At 39.0% G+C, this 13,559-nt stretch overlaps 3 protein-coding genes across 8 annotated transcripts; 2 read left to right on the top strand and 1 right to left on the bottom strand.

Annotated features, from left to right (window-relative positions):
- Positions 1–243: 243 nt before the first annotated feature.
- On the top strand, positions 244–3,039 carry LOC137748762 (uncharacterized). Of its 3 annotated transcripts, XM_068488946.2 has the most exons (4): positions 244–1,098; positions 2,018–2,110; positions 2,288–2,355; positions 2,600–3,039. In XM_068488946.2, the coding sequence occupies exons 1-4, from the start codon at positions 469–471 to the stop codon at positions 2,760–2,762; spliced, it is 954 nt and encodes a 317-aa protein (XP_068345047.2). In that variant the 5' UTR covers positions 244–468; the 3' UTR covers positions 2,763–3,039. The 3 variants fall into 3 exon arrangements, with proteins under 3 accessions (XP_068345047.2, XP_068345054.2, XP_088541742.1); XM_068488953.2 differs by lacking the exon at positions 2,288–2,355 and having other exon boundaries at positions 275–1,098; XM_088685616.1 differs by lacking the exons at positions 2,018–2,110; positions 2,288–2,355 and having other exon boundaries at positions 341–1,098.
- LOC137748779 (14-3-3 protein 7) lies at positions 2,945–6,714 on the bottom strand. 4 transcript variants are annotated; one of them, XM_088685619.1, is made up of 8 exons: positions 6,518–6,714; positions 5,448–5,754; positions 5,142–5,229; positions 4,245–4,354; positions 3,997–4,142; positions 3,555–3,594; positions 3,272–3,405; positions 2,945–3,172 (listed from the first exon to the last, which is right to left on the bottom strand). In XM_088685619.1, the coding sequence occupies exons 1-7, from the start codon at positions 6,582–6,584 to the stop codon at positions 3,318–3,320; spliced, it is 846 nt and encodes a 281-aa protein (XP_088541745.1). In that variant the 5' UTR covers positions 6,585–6,714; the 3' UTR covers positions 2,945–3,172; positions 3,272–3,317. The 4 variants fall into 4 exon arrangements, with proteins under 4 accessions (XP_088541745.1, XP_088541744.1, XP_068345073.2 ...); XM_088685618.1 differs by lacking the exon at positions 2,945–3,172 and having other exon boundaries at positions 3,192–3,405; positions 6,518–6,713; XM_068488972.2 differs by lacking the exon at positions 2,945–3,172 and having other exon boundaries at positions 3,192–3,405; positions 3,560–3,594; positions 6,518–6,711.
- A 498-nt stretch (positions 6,715–7,212) lies between these two features.
- On the top strand, positions 7,213–12,393 carry LOC137748793 (uncharacterized). The gene is made up of 5 exons (XM_088684914.1): positions 7,213–7,288; positions 8,389–8,634; positions 9,463–9,568; positions 9,674–9,788; positions 12,155–12,393. Exons 1-5 carry the CDS (start codon positions 7,213–7,215, stop codon positions 12,194–12,196), a joined length of 585 nt encoding a protein of 194 aa, XP_088541040.1. The 3' UTR covers positions 12,197–12,393.
- Positions 12,394–13,559: the final 1,166 nt, after the last annotated feature.

Here is a 13,559-nt window from a genome sequence, read left to right as displayed (position 1 = left end):
GTGGCGCAACAAGAACGATTAAAAATCTTATCCGATATTACAATTAAAATTATTTTGTATTATTTTATAAATAAAAAAAATATTAATATTTTATTGCCTATTGCCAGGGCTATTGAAGTGTAACGGTGGAGATGCAAATTCTATTGCCAGGGCTACTTACTGTTCATTAAGGGCAGTTACTGTTCATTAGGTGAATTGAATAGTGTATTGCCAGGAGGGAGGGCTCCAACGCTGGAGTTGCTCTTAGTACGACTCGACTCCCCAAAAACCTCTCATTCCTCATCCTTGGCTACTTTTCAACCTATGCATAAGTTCTCCAGCACCCATTTCTTTACACGTAACATCACATCCAAATGAAAATTGCAACCCTATCCAACCCACCAATCGGCATCACCCAACTCAAACCGACCCAAAATATATCACCCGGTCCTCAATTTAGTTACTACACAGTTCCAAAACTAACCCAAAATGCCATGCTTCAGCATCACCCAATCCAAAAACTCATGCCACCGGTTCACCTTTGCCCGAGCCGGCCTCCGGTCTGCAATCACCGACCTCAAAGACGGCGCCACCACCATGCACTGCTGGGTCCCGCAATCCCCGAACCCTTCCAAGCCCAACCTCCTCCTCATCCACGGCTTCGGCGTCAACGCAATGTGGCAGTTCGTTGACCTCCTCCGCCATGTCACCCCTCACTACAACGTCTACGTGCCGGATCTCGTCTTCTTCGGCGACTCCTACACGACCCGGCCCGACCGGTCAGAGTGGTTCCAGGCCGAGTGCGTGATGCAGGCGATGGAGGCGCACTCGGTGCGGAGGCTGAGCCTGGTGGGGCTGAGCTACGGCGGGTTTGTGGGCTACAGCTTGGCTGCCATGTACAAGGAGGCGGTGGAGAGGGTTGTGATATGCTGCGCCGCCGTGTGTCTGGAGGAGAAGGACCTCTGGGAAGGTGCGTTTGGGATCTCGGATTTGGATGAGGCGGCCGGGATTTTGACGCCGCAGACGCCTGAGAAGCTGAAGGAGTTGGTTAGGTACACGTTTTTCAAGCCACCTCCGGTTGGGTTGCTGCCCTCTTGCTTGCTCATGGATTTCATTCAGGTAAATTGAACTTACTGATATCTTGATTTCAGTTTAATTGTTGTAAGCTTCGTTTATTATGGAGAATTAGATTAAAATTATGGATTAACATAATAAATATTTACTCAATCAAATCCCTCAGATGATAGTTTAAGAGGAAGAAATTAGCAGTCTAATCCTTTCAACATGATAGTTTAAACGGAAACTTTAAAAAGATTATTTTGCACTTTTGTTAAGTATATTTTTTTTTTTTAAAGTTAAAATGTGGAATGCAAAAGGATTTTTTTAAAGTGCTAACGAAATCTACCAAAACAAATACTTATTTTTAGGATTTGGATAAAATATAATATAGTATTCCAAATGCTGCGAAGGGTTTTCACCGTTAATTAAAAATAAAGTGATAACTTATTTTCTGGAAGTATCTAATCAACAGCTAGTTGACACGTCAAAATTTAGTCTATTAAAAAATATATCATATCTTAAGTTCTTGGTGGGGAATGATTAGGCATATAATCCCTTGTCTTATTGAATCATTAGTCATGTGCATGACAATTGACAAATCAACAAACAACATAGTTTGGTTTGGTTTGGTATAAAAACACTCTTAAAACAATTACAAATTATTCATATACATTTTTCATACCACATTTAGAGGTAGAACTCACTAATACATGTTGATCTCTTCTCTATTAAAAATACAGTACAAATGTGGTATGAAAGATGTGATGAGTAAAATTTTTGTATTTATATACCGACAGATAAAAGCAAAAGTTCCATGATACTCTGGAGTACAAGATACTCTGAGCTTCTTAGCAGTTAAATTTTGGTTTTTGTATTTTAAGACTAAGATTTAACAATTAAAATACTCTAGAAAATTGTGGAAAATCCCTAGAAAAAGTTCTCAGTTTAAATAGGACTAAAATTTTGGTGAAATGAGCAGGCAATGTACTCCGAATTTGTGCAAGAGAAGAAAGAGTTGATCCACGCCATCCCCAAAAACCGAAAACTTTCAGACCTCCCCAAGATTCCTCAGGTTCAAATGTTCAATCTTCTTAATTAAGAAATGTTTAAGTCAGTTCCTCAAACGCACCAGTGATTTTCAACTGTTAATGCATGCAATGCCAACGGTTGAAAATCTCCCGGCTGTGTGAGCATGATTATCTTTAGCAAATCCTTTATTAAATAATACATTTCAAATTTCATTTCGTAGCCAACCCTTATAGTTTGGGGAGAACATGATCAAGTATTTCCAGTTGAATTTGCTCACAAATTAAAGAGGTCAGTTTTCTGATGCTCGAGTGTTGACCAAATGCATTTGTTTACGGGCAGTTTTTGGTTTCTAGTTTTCAGTTTGGTTTGGTTACTACAACAAAAAACTGAAAATCAAATTTTGGAAACTGAAAAAAAATAGTTTTTAGTTTTCGTTTTTCGTTGTTATTTTTTGAAAGGTGAAAACTGAAAACGAAATGATTATCAAACTCACTCACTCATTCGGAATTTTGAATTCTTTGAAAAAACATAGGCACTTGGGAGAAAATGCTCAGCTTGTAGTAATCAAGGATGCAGGGCATGCATTGAACGCAGAAAAGACCAAGGAGTACCACAAGCACATCAAGTCCTTCTTACTCGAGTCACTGCCCCCTCCGATAAGTTCATCTGCTAAACATCAAAACCAGCCAGACTAATTAATCATTGTAGAGAAAAATCGTGCAGGTGGACGACTCTCAACTGTTGACTCTCTCATGCATCAGCGGCCTGGAGTTGCCCACTCACGCGTGGCTGATTGACGCAAGCACATTGCCGGCACATGCTTCATCCAAACACAAGCTTGTGTTCCGCCGAAGATGGAAAAGGAGATTCATTTGAAGGATCCTAGTGAATGTAACTTTCATAGCATAAGGGGCAAATAATATGCCTACCCTGTAAACTAATTTATTCAATGAGAGATGTGTATCAAATAGATAGATTACATGTTATAGTTAACGAACAAGCCAAAGTAGCCAAGGGTTCGATTCCTTCCAATGCACGTATACAACAAGGAACATGATGGCCGAAAATCAATAGGCATGTCTCGTTCACGAAGAAAGAAACAAATCTGATAGGGAGAGCATATGTAAGTGTTCAACATTTTGGCATACAAATTCCCTCAGGATCACAAATTTAGAGTATGATTATGTTAATAGACAATACATACACTGATACAAGCCAATAGCAGTACTCACTTTCCCTGCACTACAAACTTAGTAATCTGTTGAGTCACACGGCTTATGTTGCTCCATCGCCGAAAGCCAGTTCCAAATAATTATTCTCTCCAATCCCCATTTAGTTCTGCACATTGATTACTAATTAGGGATTGAAGGAAGCAAGCCAATGTAACAAACAAACCAGAAAAACTATGTCTGAAAATAAACGGCTCACAGTGGAAATGAACTTTCGCGAAATCAAAGTGCATTTTTTTCTGTCATAGTATTACCTGCCTTACCTCTGGATGGGGTTCTTCAACTTTAAATTGCTCACCTGACAATTCAATGAAAAAAATTCAGTAATTATGAATTAAGTGCATTAACTCAGAACAACTAACTTGATTCACTTTTCATTAATTACACAAGCACCAACAACAAAAGATTGTTAAGAAGGAGAACATGATCAGACGGGGAAGTATTTCTTGATGCAAACAACGAAAAAGAACGTAAAAGCAAACATTTTCATTGAGCAAAAGATAACTAACCACTACGCTATCGAAAGAATGAGAAAGAATAATGAATTTATGAAGATCTTGCCCTGTAACCCAACGACTCCAATTAAGAGGGATTATCAGGACTTGTAGAAATCACAGTGACATGACTTGAAGATAATTTGGAAAGTTGGAAAAAAGATTCAAAACAATGCAGAAATAAAGAAAATGACTCATAAAATCACCTCCCTCTGGCAGATCCGAGGTCCACACTGTGAGATTATCCTTGAGAAGCTGCATAATGAGGCTACTGTCCTTGTAGGATTCTTCGTCGAGGCTGTCAAGTTCGGCAATAGCCTCGTCGAATGCCTTCTTAGCTAGATGACACGCTCTGCATGGTGCAATTTGCAAATGGAACACAAAAGTAAACACTACGTAAAATAACCAGAAGGAGGCAGCCAAGGGGGAAGAGACAAAGGAAGATTAGGGAAACCTCTCAGGGGAGTTTAGAATTTCGTAGTAGAAAACAGAAAAGTTTAGAGCCAGGCCAAGCCTGATTGGGTGTGTTGGGGACAACTCAGAGGCAGCAGTATCAATGGCATTCTGCAGCACATATGTAAATTTCGTTAGGATCTAGTTATTGGCACGTGAATATAACAAGACGGTGAAAAGATGACAGGGAAGAGGACATCCAGCAAGAAAGCAGATCAAAGCTTAACACATTGTTGAGATTTTGTGGCATCCTCCTCTAAATAATTGGTTTAAAGTTAAAATTGGTGGTGCTGCTCGTGGTTGTCCTGGTTTAGCGGGTTTTGGGGGTATTTTTCAAAATTCTGTTGGCTTTACCTTCGGTTGTTTTGCCGGGTCTTTACAATCAGCTTCTGCTTTAGAAGCTGAACTCTTTGGTGGGGTTGAAGCGGCACTCACGCTTGGTCTTAAGGTTGATTTTATTTATGGATTGAATGTGACTCGTCATTGGATTAGATGTTCACTTTTATTTAATTTCATTGGGACCATGGTGTCTTAGGGTTCGTTTGTTAGACTGTTCCACTCTCTTAACTAAAATGCGTTCTCGTTTTTGTCATATTTTAGAGGGCAATCAGGTTGCTGATTCCTTAGCTATTATGTGGTTGATCACGTTGGTTCTCACTGGTGGGATCCTGTTCCATATTTTACGATCGCAGCTTATTCTAGGGATTTTTCAGGATTCCCTAGCTATCGTTTTTCTTGATTTGTTGGCATGGTTTCTTTTTCGGGGTTTGGTTCTTTGTCCCTCCCCTCTTTGTACCTACCTTTTTGCTTCTTTAATAGTTTAATAAGCGGAGGGGGCTGATCCCCTTTATTAAAAAAAAAAAAAAAAACAAAACAAAACAAAAGAATCAAAGCATACCACATAGGCTTTGAGCGACTGATCAGCAGCTTCTTTACGATCATCACCAGCTTTGAATTCAGCTAGATATCGATAGTAATCTCCTTTCCTGTCACACGAAACAACAAGGATCACAACTCAAATCTCTCTCTCTCTCTCTCTCTCACTCTCACATTCACTTGCCAAAGAAAAGCGAAACATGAACTTGTATTGTGACAAAGTCTGTCAAAAGGAATAGGCATTGGAGTGAAGATCCTTCGTAATCTAAATCTAATACGCACAAAAAGTCAACAAAAGTAAGAAATTCAAAACCAAATTGTAGCTCACATCTTCTGGTAAAAAACAGTGGATTCCCCTGTGGACGCAGACGGGAGGAGGTGATTATCAACAACTGTTAGTATATCATGGCAAATTTTCGCAAGCTCGTCTTCAACCCTCTTCCTGTACTCCTTTATCCTCTTCTCATTTTGTTCACTTCCCTTTGCCTCCTCCTTCTGTTCAATTGAAGACAGTATCCGCCATGACGCCCTTCTTGCCCCGATCACATTCTTATACCCAACTGACACCAAATGTCGCTCCTCCACGCTCAGTTCCACATCCAACTCGGCAACTTTCTTCATTTCTTCAACCATCTCTGAATCAAGAAAAATGAACTGTAATTAATATGTAATATGCAAGTCTAGAAAATACCCATCAACACAAAAAAATTTTGCACTACTGCCACCACAGATGATTTCAAAACTCAAATCAGCAACGTTCGGGAAACACTGTTGCAAAAAAGACAAGACTAATACCATATCAAAACTAACAAACAAAATTAAACAATTTCCATCAACTTTACATTCCACACACAAACCAAATAAATGGTCCCCAACTGAGTCGGAGAACGAACAGGTGATCGAGGATGGGGTATGACATGTTTCACAATCAAATAGTGTTTAACATAACCAGTTTTGCTTGTAAACAACTGGGAATTTTGTCTCTGCTAAGGAAAACCTAATGTATAGGTATCACTTCTCCATTTGCTATCTTTTTGGGATCGAAAAACCAGGCTAAGCGATCAAGGATCAAACCGAAAACTTGAGATAATCATTACTTTAGGATGAACATGCAGTAATTAACTTGGTCTAATTAATTTAGACGAACTAGATGCTCGTTGAGTGAACTCATTTAGTATTCTTCCAAAGCCAAGAAAATATAACAAAATATAACACCACCAATCCCGAAAGTAAGAAAATGAAATGAAAAATAACATCACCACAATACACTTGCTCAAATTTAATTATATTATATCATCTACAAAATAGATGAGACTGAGTACCAAAAATACGTCAGAAATAAGGAAATAGTAAAAAAGAAAACGAAGCGTCCATGCAAGAAGAAGAACATATACATACCATCGTATCTTTTGGCTTGCTCAGCAAGCTTTGCCTGGTAAGCATGCTTCTCTCTCTCTATCTCCATAGCCTCTCTCTCTCTCTCTCTCTCTCTCTCTCTCTCTCTAGAAACTCTGGTTCTGGCAACCTTGGAAAGCTACAACTATATAATATGCTCTTCTTATATATCTCTTGTCGTAACCTTCCGTCTATCTCTTTTTATCACATGACTAGTCAATACTGCAACTGACAGACGGTTGGATATGGTTAGCGGACAGGTTGTAGGATCAATGGTCTGAGTGAGATAGGTCTGGATTTTGTGAACCCTTCCCTTGGATCCTCGGACGGTGAGATACGGGCGGGTGGATGGAATTGGATCCGAAACGAGGATCACATGGAGCGATATGGTTGGATGCTTTATTGATCGGGACAACCACTGATATTGGAAAGGGTGACGTGGTGCACTGCAAGTGGTCTCCATTTTGAGCGACATGTTATGTCAACTCCTTTTTGTTTTCACCGAGAGAGATCTTCGAGAGTGAGGCTGCCCCACGAAGAAAATGACTTATTTATATAATTATATGTGTTATATTATTGTGACCGTATCCTAAATTAATTATTATCGTATAAAAAATAGATCATTGAGTGAACTGGTGAGAACAAGTATCCCCTCTTTCTCTATTGGATTGATATGGGAATTGGGTGCTTCGAAGAGAATGCTGGAAGAAGAGGAAACATATTTGCAGATCGCGGTTGCTAAATCGTGGTTGGAGAAGGAGGCTGGGCTTTGTGGTTTGCTTCGGATCTGCAGATCGCTAGGAGAAAACAGGTCTGCAACTATTTGTTTTCATAATTGCGATGATGGGATTAGCAAGGCTATGGCAGATGAAGAGAGATGAAGAGAGATGGAGAGGCGTGAAGAAGGGAAATTGATGAACTTAAGTATTATATTTTTTTTTTGTAATATATTAGAATTACCATGATTATCTTGAAGTTCATCAATTTATAAAGTAAAAGATAAAAGAATTTGAAGGAGATCTAAATTTAATTATTTAGATCAGAATGTGAAATTTAGTTTTTATAATCAAATTTAAAAAAAATTAAAATTTAGTTATAATCCGACACTGCACCAAATGCTTCATAATTTTAGCCAATCTAGTTTAGTCCTTGAAGCTATTCCAATCTGAGCTAGTTCGGTGCAACAAATGCACCTTAATAGACTTTAAAATCCGGTGTAGTCAATTAGGCTTTAAAAGAAGATTTTAAAAGATTTTTAAGTCATGGTGCAGTCAACTTAAGATCTAAAAGTATTTTGAAGAATACATTCAAATTCAACAGTAATAAATTAAAATTTTAAAATATCCATTTAAATCTGTAGGTCTTCAAAATCTCATAGAATTAGAGATTTTCATTTTTATATTGGTCAAAATGCGAATTTTATTATCGATAAACAACTAAACACAGAGTTCCAAACAAAAACAAAAGGAACCAAAGTTCCACAACAAAGAGCCCAAAACACTAGTTGGAGCCCAAAAACTAAAACACCACAAACAAAACACGCTAGCCTTCTGCAGACGCCTCCACCGCTTACACAGAGCATCCCGTTAGCGTAAAGATGGAAAAACTCACAGAGAGAGATGAGAAAGGCTCAGAGACAGAGAGAGCACAGATTTTCCCTCCAGAAAATCGCCCAAGAGAAAAGAGAACTAGGGTTTCATATTGAAGGCAAAAATCCCTAAATTCCCTCCATCATGTCCCAACCAGTTGTAGATCTCTCTCAATTCGACATCTCCAAAGAGGTAAGAACGCACTCACACACTCTCACTCTCAGTTTTCGCATCAATTCCGCAAATTTCAGATTTTTCGTTTTGGGTTTCTTGTTTTTTTCTCAGGAAAAGGACAAGCTTGTTGCAGAAGTAATTCGATACGTGCTGTTCAAGACGCACCACAGCTCGGGGTGTCCGATAAAGAGGGAGGAGCTTACCCAGGTGCCACCAAGAACTATCGCCAGCGTAACCTTCCTACGTTCATCATTAATGAGGCTATACAGAAGCTCTCCGCCATTTTCGGGTACGAAATGCAGGAGCTTCAGAGGTCTCGTCCTTCTTCCGCTAATCAGGGACGCCTTTCTCAACAGAGTAATATTCTTTACTTTGGAAATTTTGATATTGAGTTGCTAATTAAGCTCAAGGTTGTAAATTTGTTTGAATTGTAGTTTTGTTGCGATTTGTTTTGGTCTGAGTATGGTAGGATCCATGTGATAACCATATGAGCTGGAATTGGCCAAACCATATATAATGGAGATTGAGATTCCTAAGTTGCAGGAAATGTAGTGTTTTTTCTTTTCAATTAAAGGTTATATGTTCCCTTTTGGAAAATGTTCAATTGTGATTTTGCATAGTGCATATCATTCATTAGAAATTTCGAAGATTTGGGTTTTGACAGTAGTTTATGAACACATTATTCAGGTGCTGTGGAGGCAAAATCCTTATCATCACGAGTAAGCTTCCTTCTGATGTGTATAAGAAGTATGTCTTGAATGACAATGATAGTACGGTTCCTCTCAATGGTTCACTTTTGTCCTACTGAGTCTTGTACATATATCCGGCAGTAAAATGACTGAAGGTATGGCTGCCTTTTGGTTTTATTTATAATTTTATGTCTACAAGCTAATCATTGTGAAAGGGAAGATGCCAGGATAGCTGGCAGAACAATTTGGGTAGGAAATAGCTTATATGTAACCCAAATTCATTGATGAATACTTTTATACACATTTGGTGATCTGCTTGCTTAATGGGCTCTTCCACATCTGGTATAATGAGATTGTGTTGCAAAGTGTATAGATCAGACATCATCACATATTGTCTTAAAAATAGCCAAAAACCAATGCAGGCAAGCATTTATTTTCTGTTACCTTGTGTCGTGTTGTGAGAGAACCAACTCTTGCTGTCCTGGTGGAACTGCAGCGGATCTTTGGCGTAATTTGAGACGAATGGGATTGGACGAAAGCAATGAAAACCATCCAGTTCTAGGAAACATAAAGCAAGCACTGGACACACTTGTCCAGCAAAGTTTGGCTTGTTATGGATTGTTTATTTGCAGTTCTTTTGTATCGTCATGATTGTATGTTATTGACCATCTGTAGGTATCTATCTCAAGTATTGTTCTTTGTTTCAGATATTTGCAGAAAGACAAAGTAAGTGGACCTGAAGGCAATACTTTGTTTTATGAGCTTGGGGAGAGGGCTTTAGATGCACCATTTAGTGAGAGCACTAAAGCACACATATCAGAGGTATGATTTAGAGATTAACCACGTAATGATAATATAATTTATTCATGATTAGGTATTTTGAAGAGCTATAAGTTCGTCCTGTTTGGAGTGTGTATTATCCCCCCTCAACAACAAAAAAAGTATCTTTGGAAAATTACTCATGTCAACTTGCATGGTTTTCAAATTCGTGAAGACGTTTGCCCTCTATTTTGGCAATTCATAAGGTTGTTAGAGGTTCAAGTTTTTCGTGTCTCCACTATTTAATTGGAAGTAGCTCTACACAGAGAAACAAAACCTGAAAGTTTGTGCAAGGTAGTGCTGTAGACAGAATAACGCAATGAACAGTGTAGACAGTTAATGCAGATTGCAAAGAAAACAACACATTGAGCTCACATTTAAGGAAGGTAGAGGAAGGACACATTGGTTTTCTATCCAGATTAAAGATAGGCTTTACTAGAGTTGACAGCGTGCAGAGTTGCTGAGCCTGTGTTATAGAGGAGGAGGGGCCTTGCAGTATAGAAGGGAGAGGAAAATTAGGAAGAAAGAGCGGGAATTGGGGAGTGGAGAAGGGAGAACTTGGATGGGGAGAGAGGGGCCCTGAACCATCCAAGTCCTTAGGTGGCTCCGCTGTTGGCACCCGTTACTAAGGCAAATGAAGAGGAAAAACAGGTTAAGGCAGGAGTAAGAGAAAAGATGAACATGATAATTTTTTTGGCTTAGCAACTTAATTTCTAGCCAGTTACTAAGAAAAGTAGCAAACCAAAAATTAAATGGAACTAGCGTAAATACGGATAGAGGTGAAGAGTCTAAGAATAGGTATGAACTATACAAGCAATTCTATTTAGGACAATGAGGAAATACTACTCTGTTTTTGGGAGTACGGAACAAGAAAAAAAGGAACTATAAGAGGTTGCAAGAAAATGGTAGAAACTACCACCATCAAACTAGTTGGATACTATAATTACTCCTAAAACCCTAGAGACAAAGAAGCATATGTAGCTGAAACATTCTCTAAATTCATCCATGTCCTGAAAGAAAATAGTAAAAGACTAAAACGATAAAAGCTAAAAGATATTAAAGACCATTGAAAGAATATTTTCCCGAGGGTGCTGCCGCTTATTTACAACTCTTAAAGTGCTTTGCTAAATTAGGACAGGAGAAGCCTTGTTCGGTGGTTTTGTTGCTTCGTTGCAGAAAACATTGCAGTTATGTGATTTGTTTTTCTTTAGCTCTGTATAAAAGCTCAGGGTTTAGGGTTTAGGGACCTCAAGTCACGAATCCCATTAGTTTTCAACTTTCCCAAACAGAAACCCTAGCACTGTAAATGTCTTAGTCACCGGTCCTTGCTTTGGCTTGGGGCCGTCGTCAGTCTCTCCCCCCTCCTTCTAGCGCCTCCCCCCTTCTCCTAACCTCTCCGCCTCCCTAGCCTCTCCACTCCCCGCCTCCCATCCCTCTCCTTTTCCCCCAACCACTCCTCTGTGACCCTCCCTCTTTTTTCCCCTTTCTATCCAGTCCTTGGTGCTGTGCAGCCCCTATTCTCCCCAACATTTTGTGGGCAACCAATCTTCACAGCTTTGATGCAGCCTCCACCCCAAAAATCGAGATCCACTGGCTGACAAGGCCTATTCCCTTGATTTAGCGCAAGATCCGTGGGTTTGGGTAGGTTATTGGTTGTTGGTGGGTCGGATCTTGCTTTTATGGCTTGATTTTCAGGGTCTTGTGGCTCCTCTTTACTAATCCGTGGCGGCACCGCCTTCCCTGACCAGATCTGTGGCGGCCTTGCCTTGCTTGGCTCACGGTTGTGGCGGATCTCACTAGAAGTGGTAAAGTTGCAGGTGGAGATGAGCCAATCATCGAAGAGCCAACCGGAGGATTTTGTTTCTCGGATTATTGTAGGTTCAGTGTACGTTTGTACCGCATCTAGTGGGTGATGTCTCGCCTAGTGAGTGATGCGGCCCGCGTGTGAGATGGTTTTGATGTGGCCTCGCTTGTTAGCATGGTTTGATGTGGTCTCGCTTGTGTCGCAGAGACATTTTGTGTGTTCTGTTATAAGTCTGATCCATCTGCCGTCTTTGTGGCAGATTTGTACCAATTGTGCTTGTGCTAGTGTGTGGGCGTTTGTGGTAGCCAATTAGGGGATTGTCATTATTGCTTGTTTGTGCGAAGTGCCTCCAGATCAAATATATAGTCACTGCCCATGTGGCAAGCTTTGCAACTGTTATCGTTTAGTAATGGAAAATCGGTATTGTTTCTTGTGAAAAAAAGACTCAAAGTTTTCCCTGTTCAATCGAATTCTTTACGTCAAGTGAAATTCATTTGCTTGGTTTTTGCAGAACTAACATCTTGATTATGCTATGTTATGTACTTGTATGAATCCATTCCTGTAGATTGTGAACAAAGAGATTGTCTCCGTGGATGTCGACGACTAGCAGCGGGCTGCCAACTTAGATCTGACTGTATCAAAGTCGTAGTTTGATGGTTCCATCTTGTTGCCATATGACTTTGTCTTTAGTTATAAACTTATAAGGAAGCTTATCATGTCAATAGATGTCTTCCAATTTTGGGTTTTGCACTGTAAAAGTAAAACCTAATTTGGGTTAATGTCAACTCCCAACTATTCGCTTTATTTATAAGAGTGGCGGCACTCATCCTTTTTTTATTCCGTTGGTTGAAAAACGGGGCTAAAAGCAAGAGCCCAAACAAACCTACTCAATAATAAATCTAGACCGGGACATTTCAAGTCGATCCTCACGAATGAAACTAAAGACACTCATCCTTGAAGTAGAAGTCTTGAAATCTTCATCCTCGACTCATTGAACACACATATTAGAGGTATCATTCTAGAAATCAATTACGTATGGTTTTAAATTTGTTCATGATTATTTTTTATAATTTCCTCATGCTAGCGTGCATGTTTTGTTAACCAGAAATGCTAATAATCTTCTCAACTTCTTATGACACATGTACTCTACTAGCACTCAAAACTAAAATTTTAAAATTTTAAAATTTCATTATTTTACTTCTTCTGTTATGTAGTATGAGTAAAAACGAGATTATCTAAATGAGAAGATAGTGACAGTGAGATTCAAAATGTTCTTAGATATTCATCGTTTTGGTTGTCTCCACCCAATCAAGGAGACACGAATAAAGTATAATTATGTCTCTTTAGTAAACAAAGAGAGTCAAATATGTCTTCAAACACAAATTTATTAAAAATTAAATAAATCAAGTCCAACTCACAATAATAATAAAAGAGGTCTTTAATTTATTTCCTAGCAAAAAGAAATAATAATAAAAGAAGTTTTTAAGTTTAAACCTCGCTTTAAAGCCAAATCTAATTCCACTAGATAAGCTAGCAAAAAAGAACCATAATAAAAGAACACCCTCACATTCTATAGAAATTACTTAAAACATCTACGATCCAAGGTAGTCCTTTGTTTCCAAAGGCTCTCTGATTTCCACATGGGCGCGTGTTACTTGGTTGGCATAAAATTGTAGTACGAAGTGTTCTTCACCTTCATGTTGGCCCTTGCGTTCTCTTCTTCAGCTTTGGTTGGCATGAAATTGTAGTAGGGAGTGTTCTTATTAGCCATGAGAGTTTAAGAGTTCTTAATCCTTCTTTCCTTGTGGATGATCGAAGCTTTGATGGTTGAAACATTAAGGTTGTGTTTCCGATTTTATAATGATCTATACACGATATGTAACAGGAAATTTTGACTATATTTTTTATTTATTCTACTGCCTTGATAGGTTTTTCGAAGACATTTAAAGAGAAGTTTTCTGCAAGAAGAT

This window comes from Pyrus communis, chromosome 15, assembly GCF_041283825.1.
Source record: "Pyrus communis isolate YQ-2024b chromosome 15, ASM4128382v1, whole genome shotgun sequence".
Classification (NCBI taxonomy): domain Eukaryota; kingdom Viridiplantae; phylum Streptophyta; class Magnoliopsida; order Rosales; family Rosaceae; genus Pyrus; species Pyrus communis.
The sequence above is the reverse complement of the archived record's forward strand: the minus strand, read 5'-3'. Positions and strand labels throughout refer to the sequence as shown.

Bases quoted from the DNA above. Each gene is read 5' to 3' on its own strand.
- LOC137748793 (XM_088684914.1), top strand. From the start codon at position 7,213: ATGCTGGAAGAAGAGGAAACATATTTGCAGATCGCGGTTGCTAAATCG. The intron at 7,289-8,388 runs GTTTGCTTCGGA...TTTTTTTCTCAG, and splicing joins GAAGGAGGCTGGGCTTTGTG to GAAAAGGACAAGCTTGTTGC. The intron at 8,635-9,462 runs GTAATATTCTTT...GTGGAACTGCAG, and splicing joins GGGACGCCTTTCTCAACAGA to CGGATCTTTGGCGTAATTTG.
- LOC137748779 (XM_088685619.1), bottom strand. From the start codon at position 6,584: ATGGAGATAGAGAGAGAGAAGCATGCTTACCAGGCAAAGCTTGCTGAG. The intron at 4,355-5,141 runs GTATGCTTTGAT...TATGTGCTGCAG, and splicing joins AGTCGCTCAAAGCCTATGTG to AATGCCATTGATACTGCTGC. The intron at 3,595-3,996 runs GTGATTTTATGA...TTGAATTGTCAG, and splicing joins CTCGGATCTGCCAGAGGGAG to GTGAGCAATTTAAAGTTGAA.
- LOC137748762 (XM_068488946.2), top strand. From the start codon at position 469: ATGCCATGCTTCAGCATCACCCAATCCAAAAACTCATGCCACCGGTTC. The intron at 1,099-2,017 runs GTAAATTGAACT...TGAAATGAGCAG, and splicing joins TGCTCATGGATTTCATTCAG to GCAATGTACTCCGAATTTGT. The intron at 2,111-2,287 runs GTTCAAATGTTC...TTCATTTCGTAG, and splicing joins ACCTCCCCAAGATTCCTCAG to CCAACCCTTATAGTTTGGGG.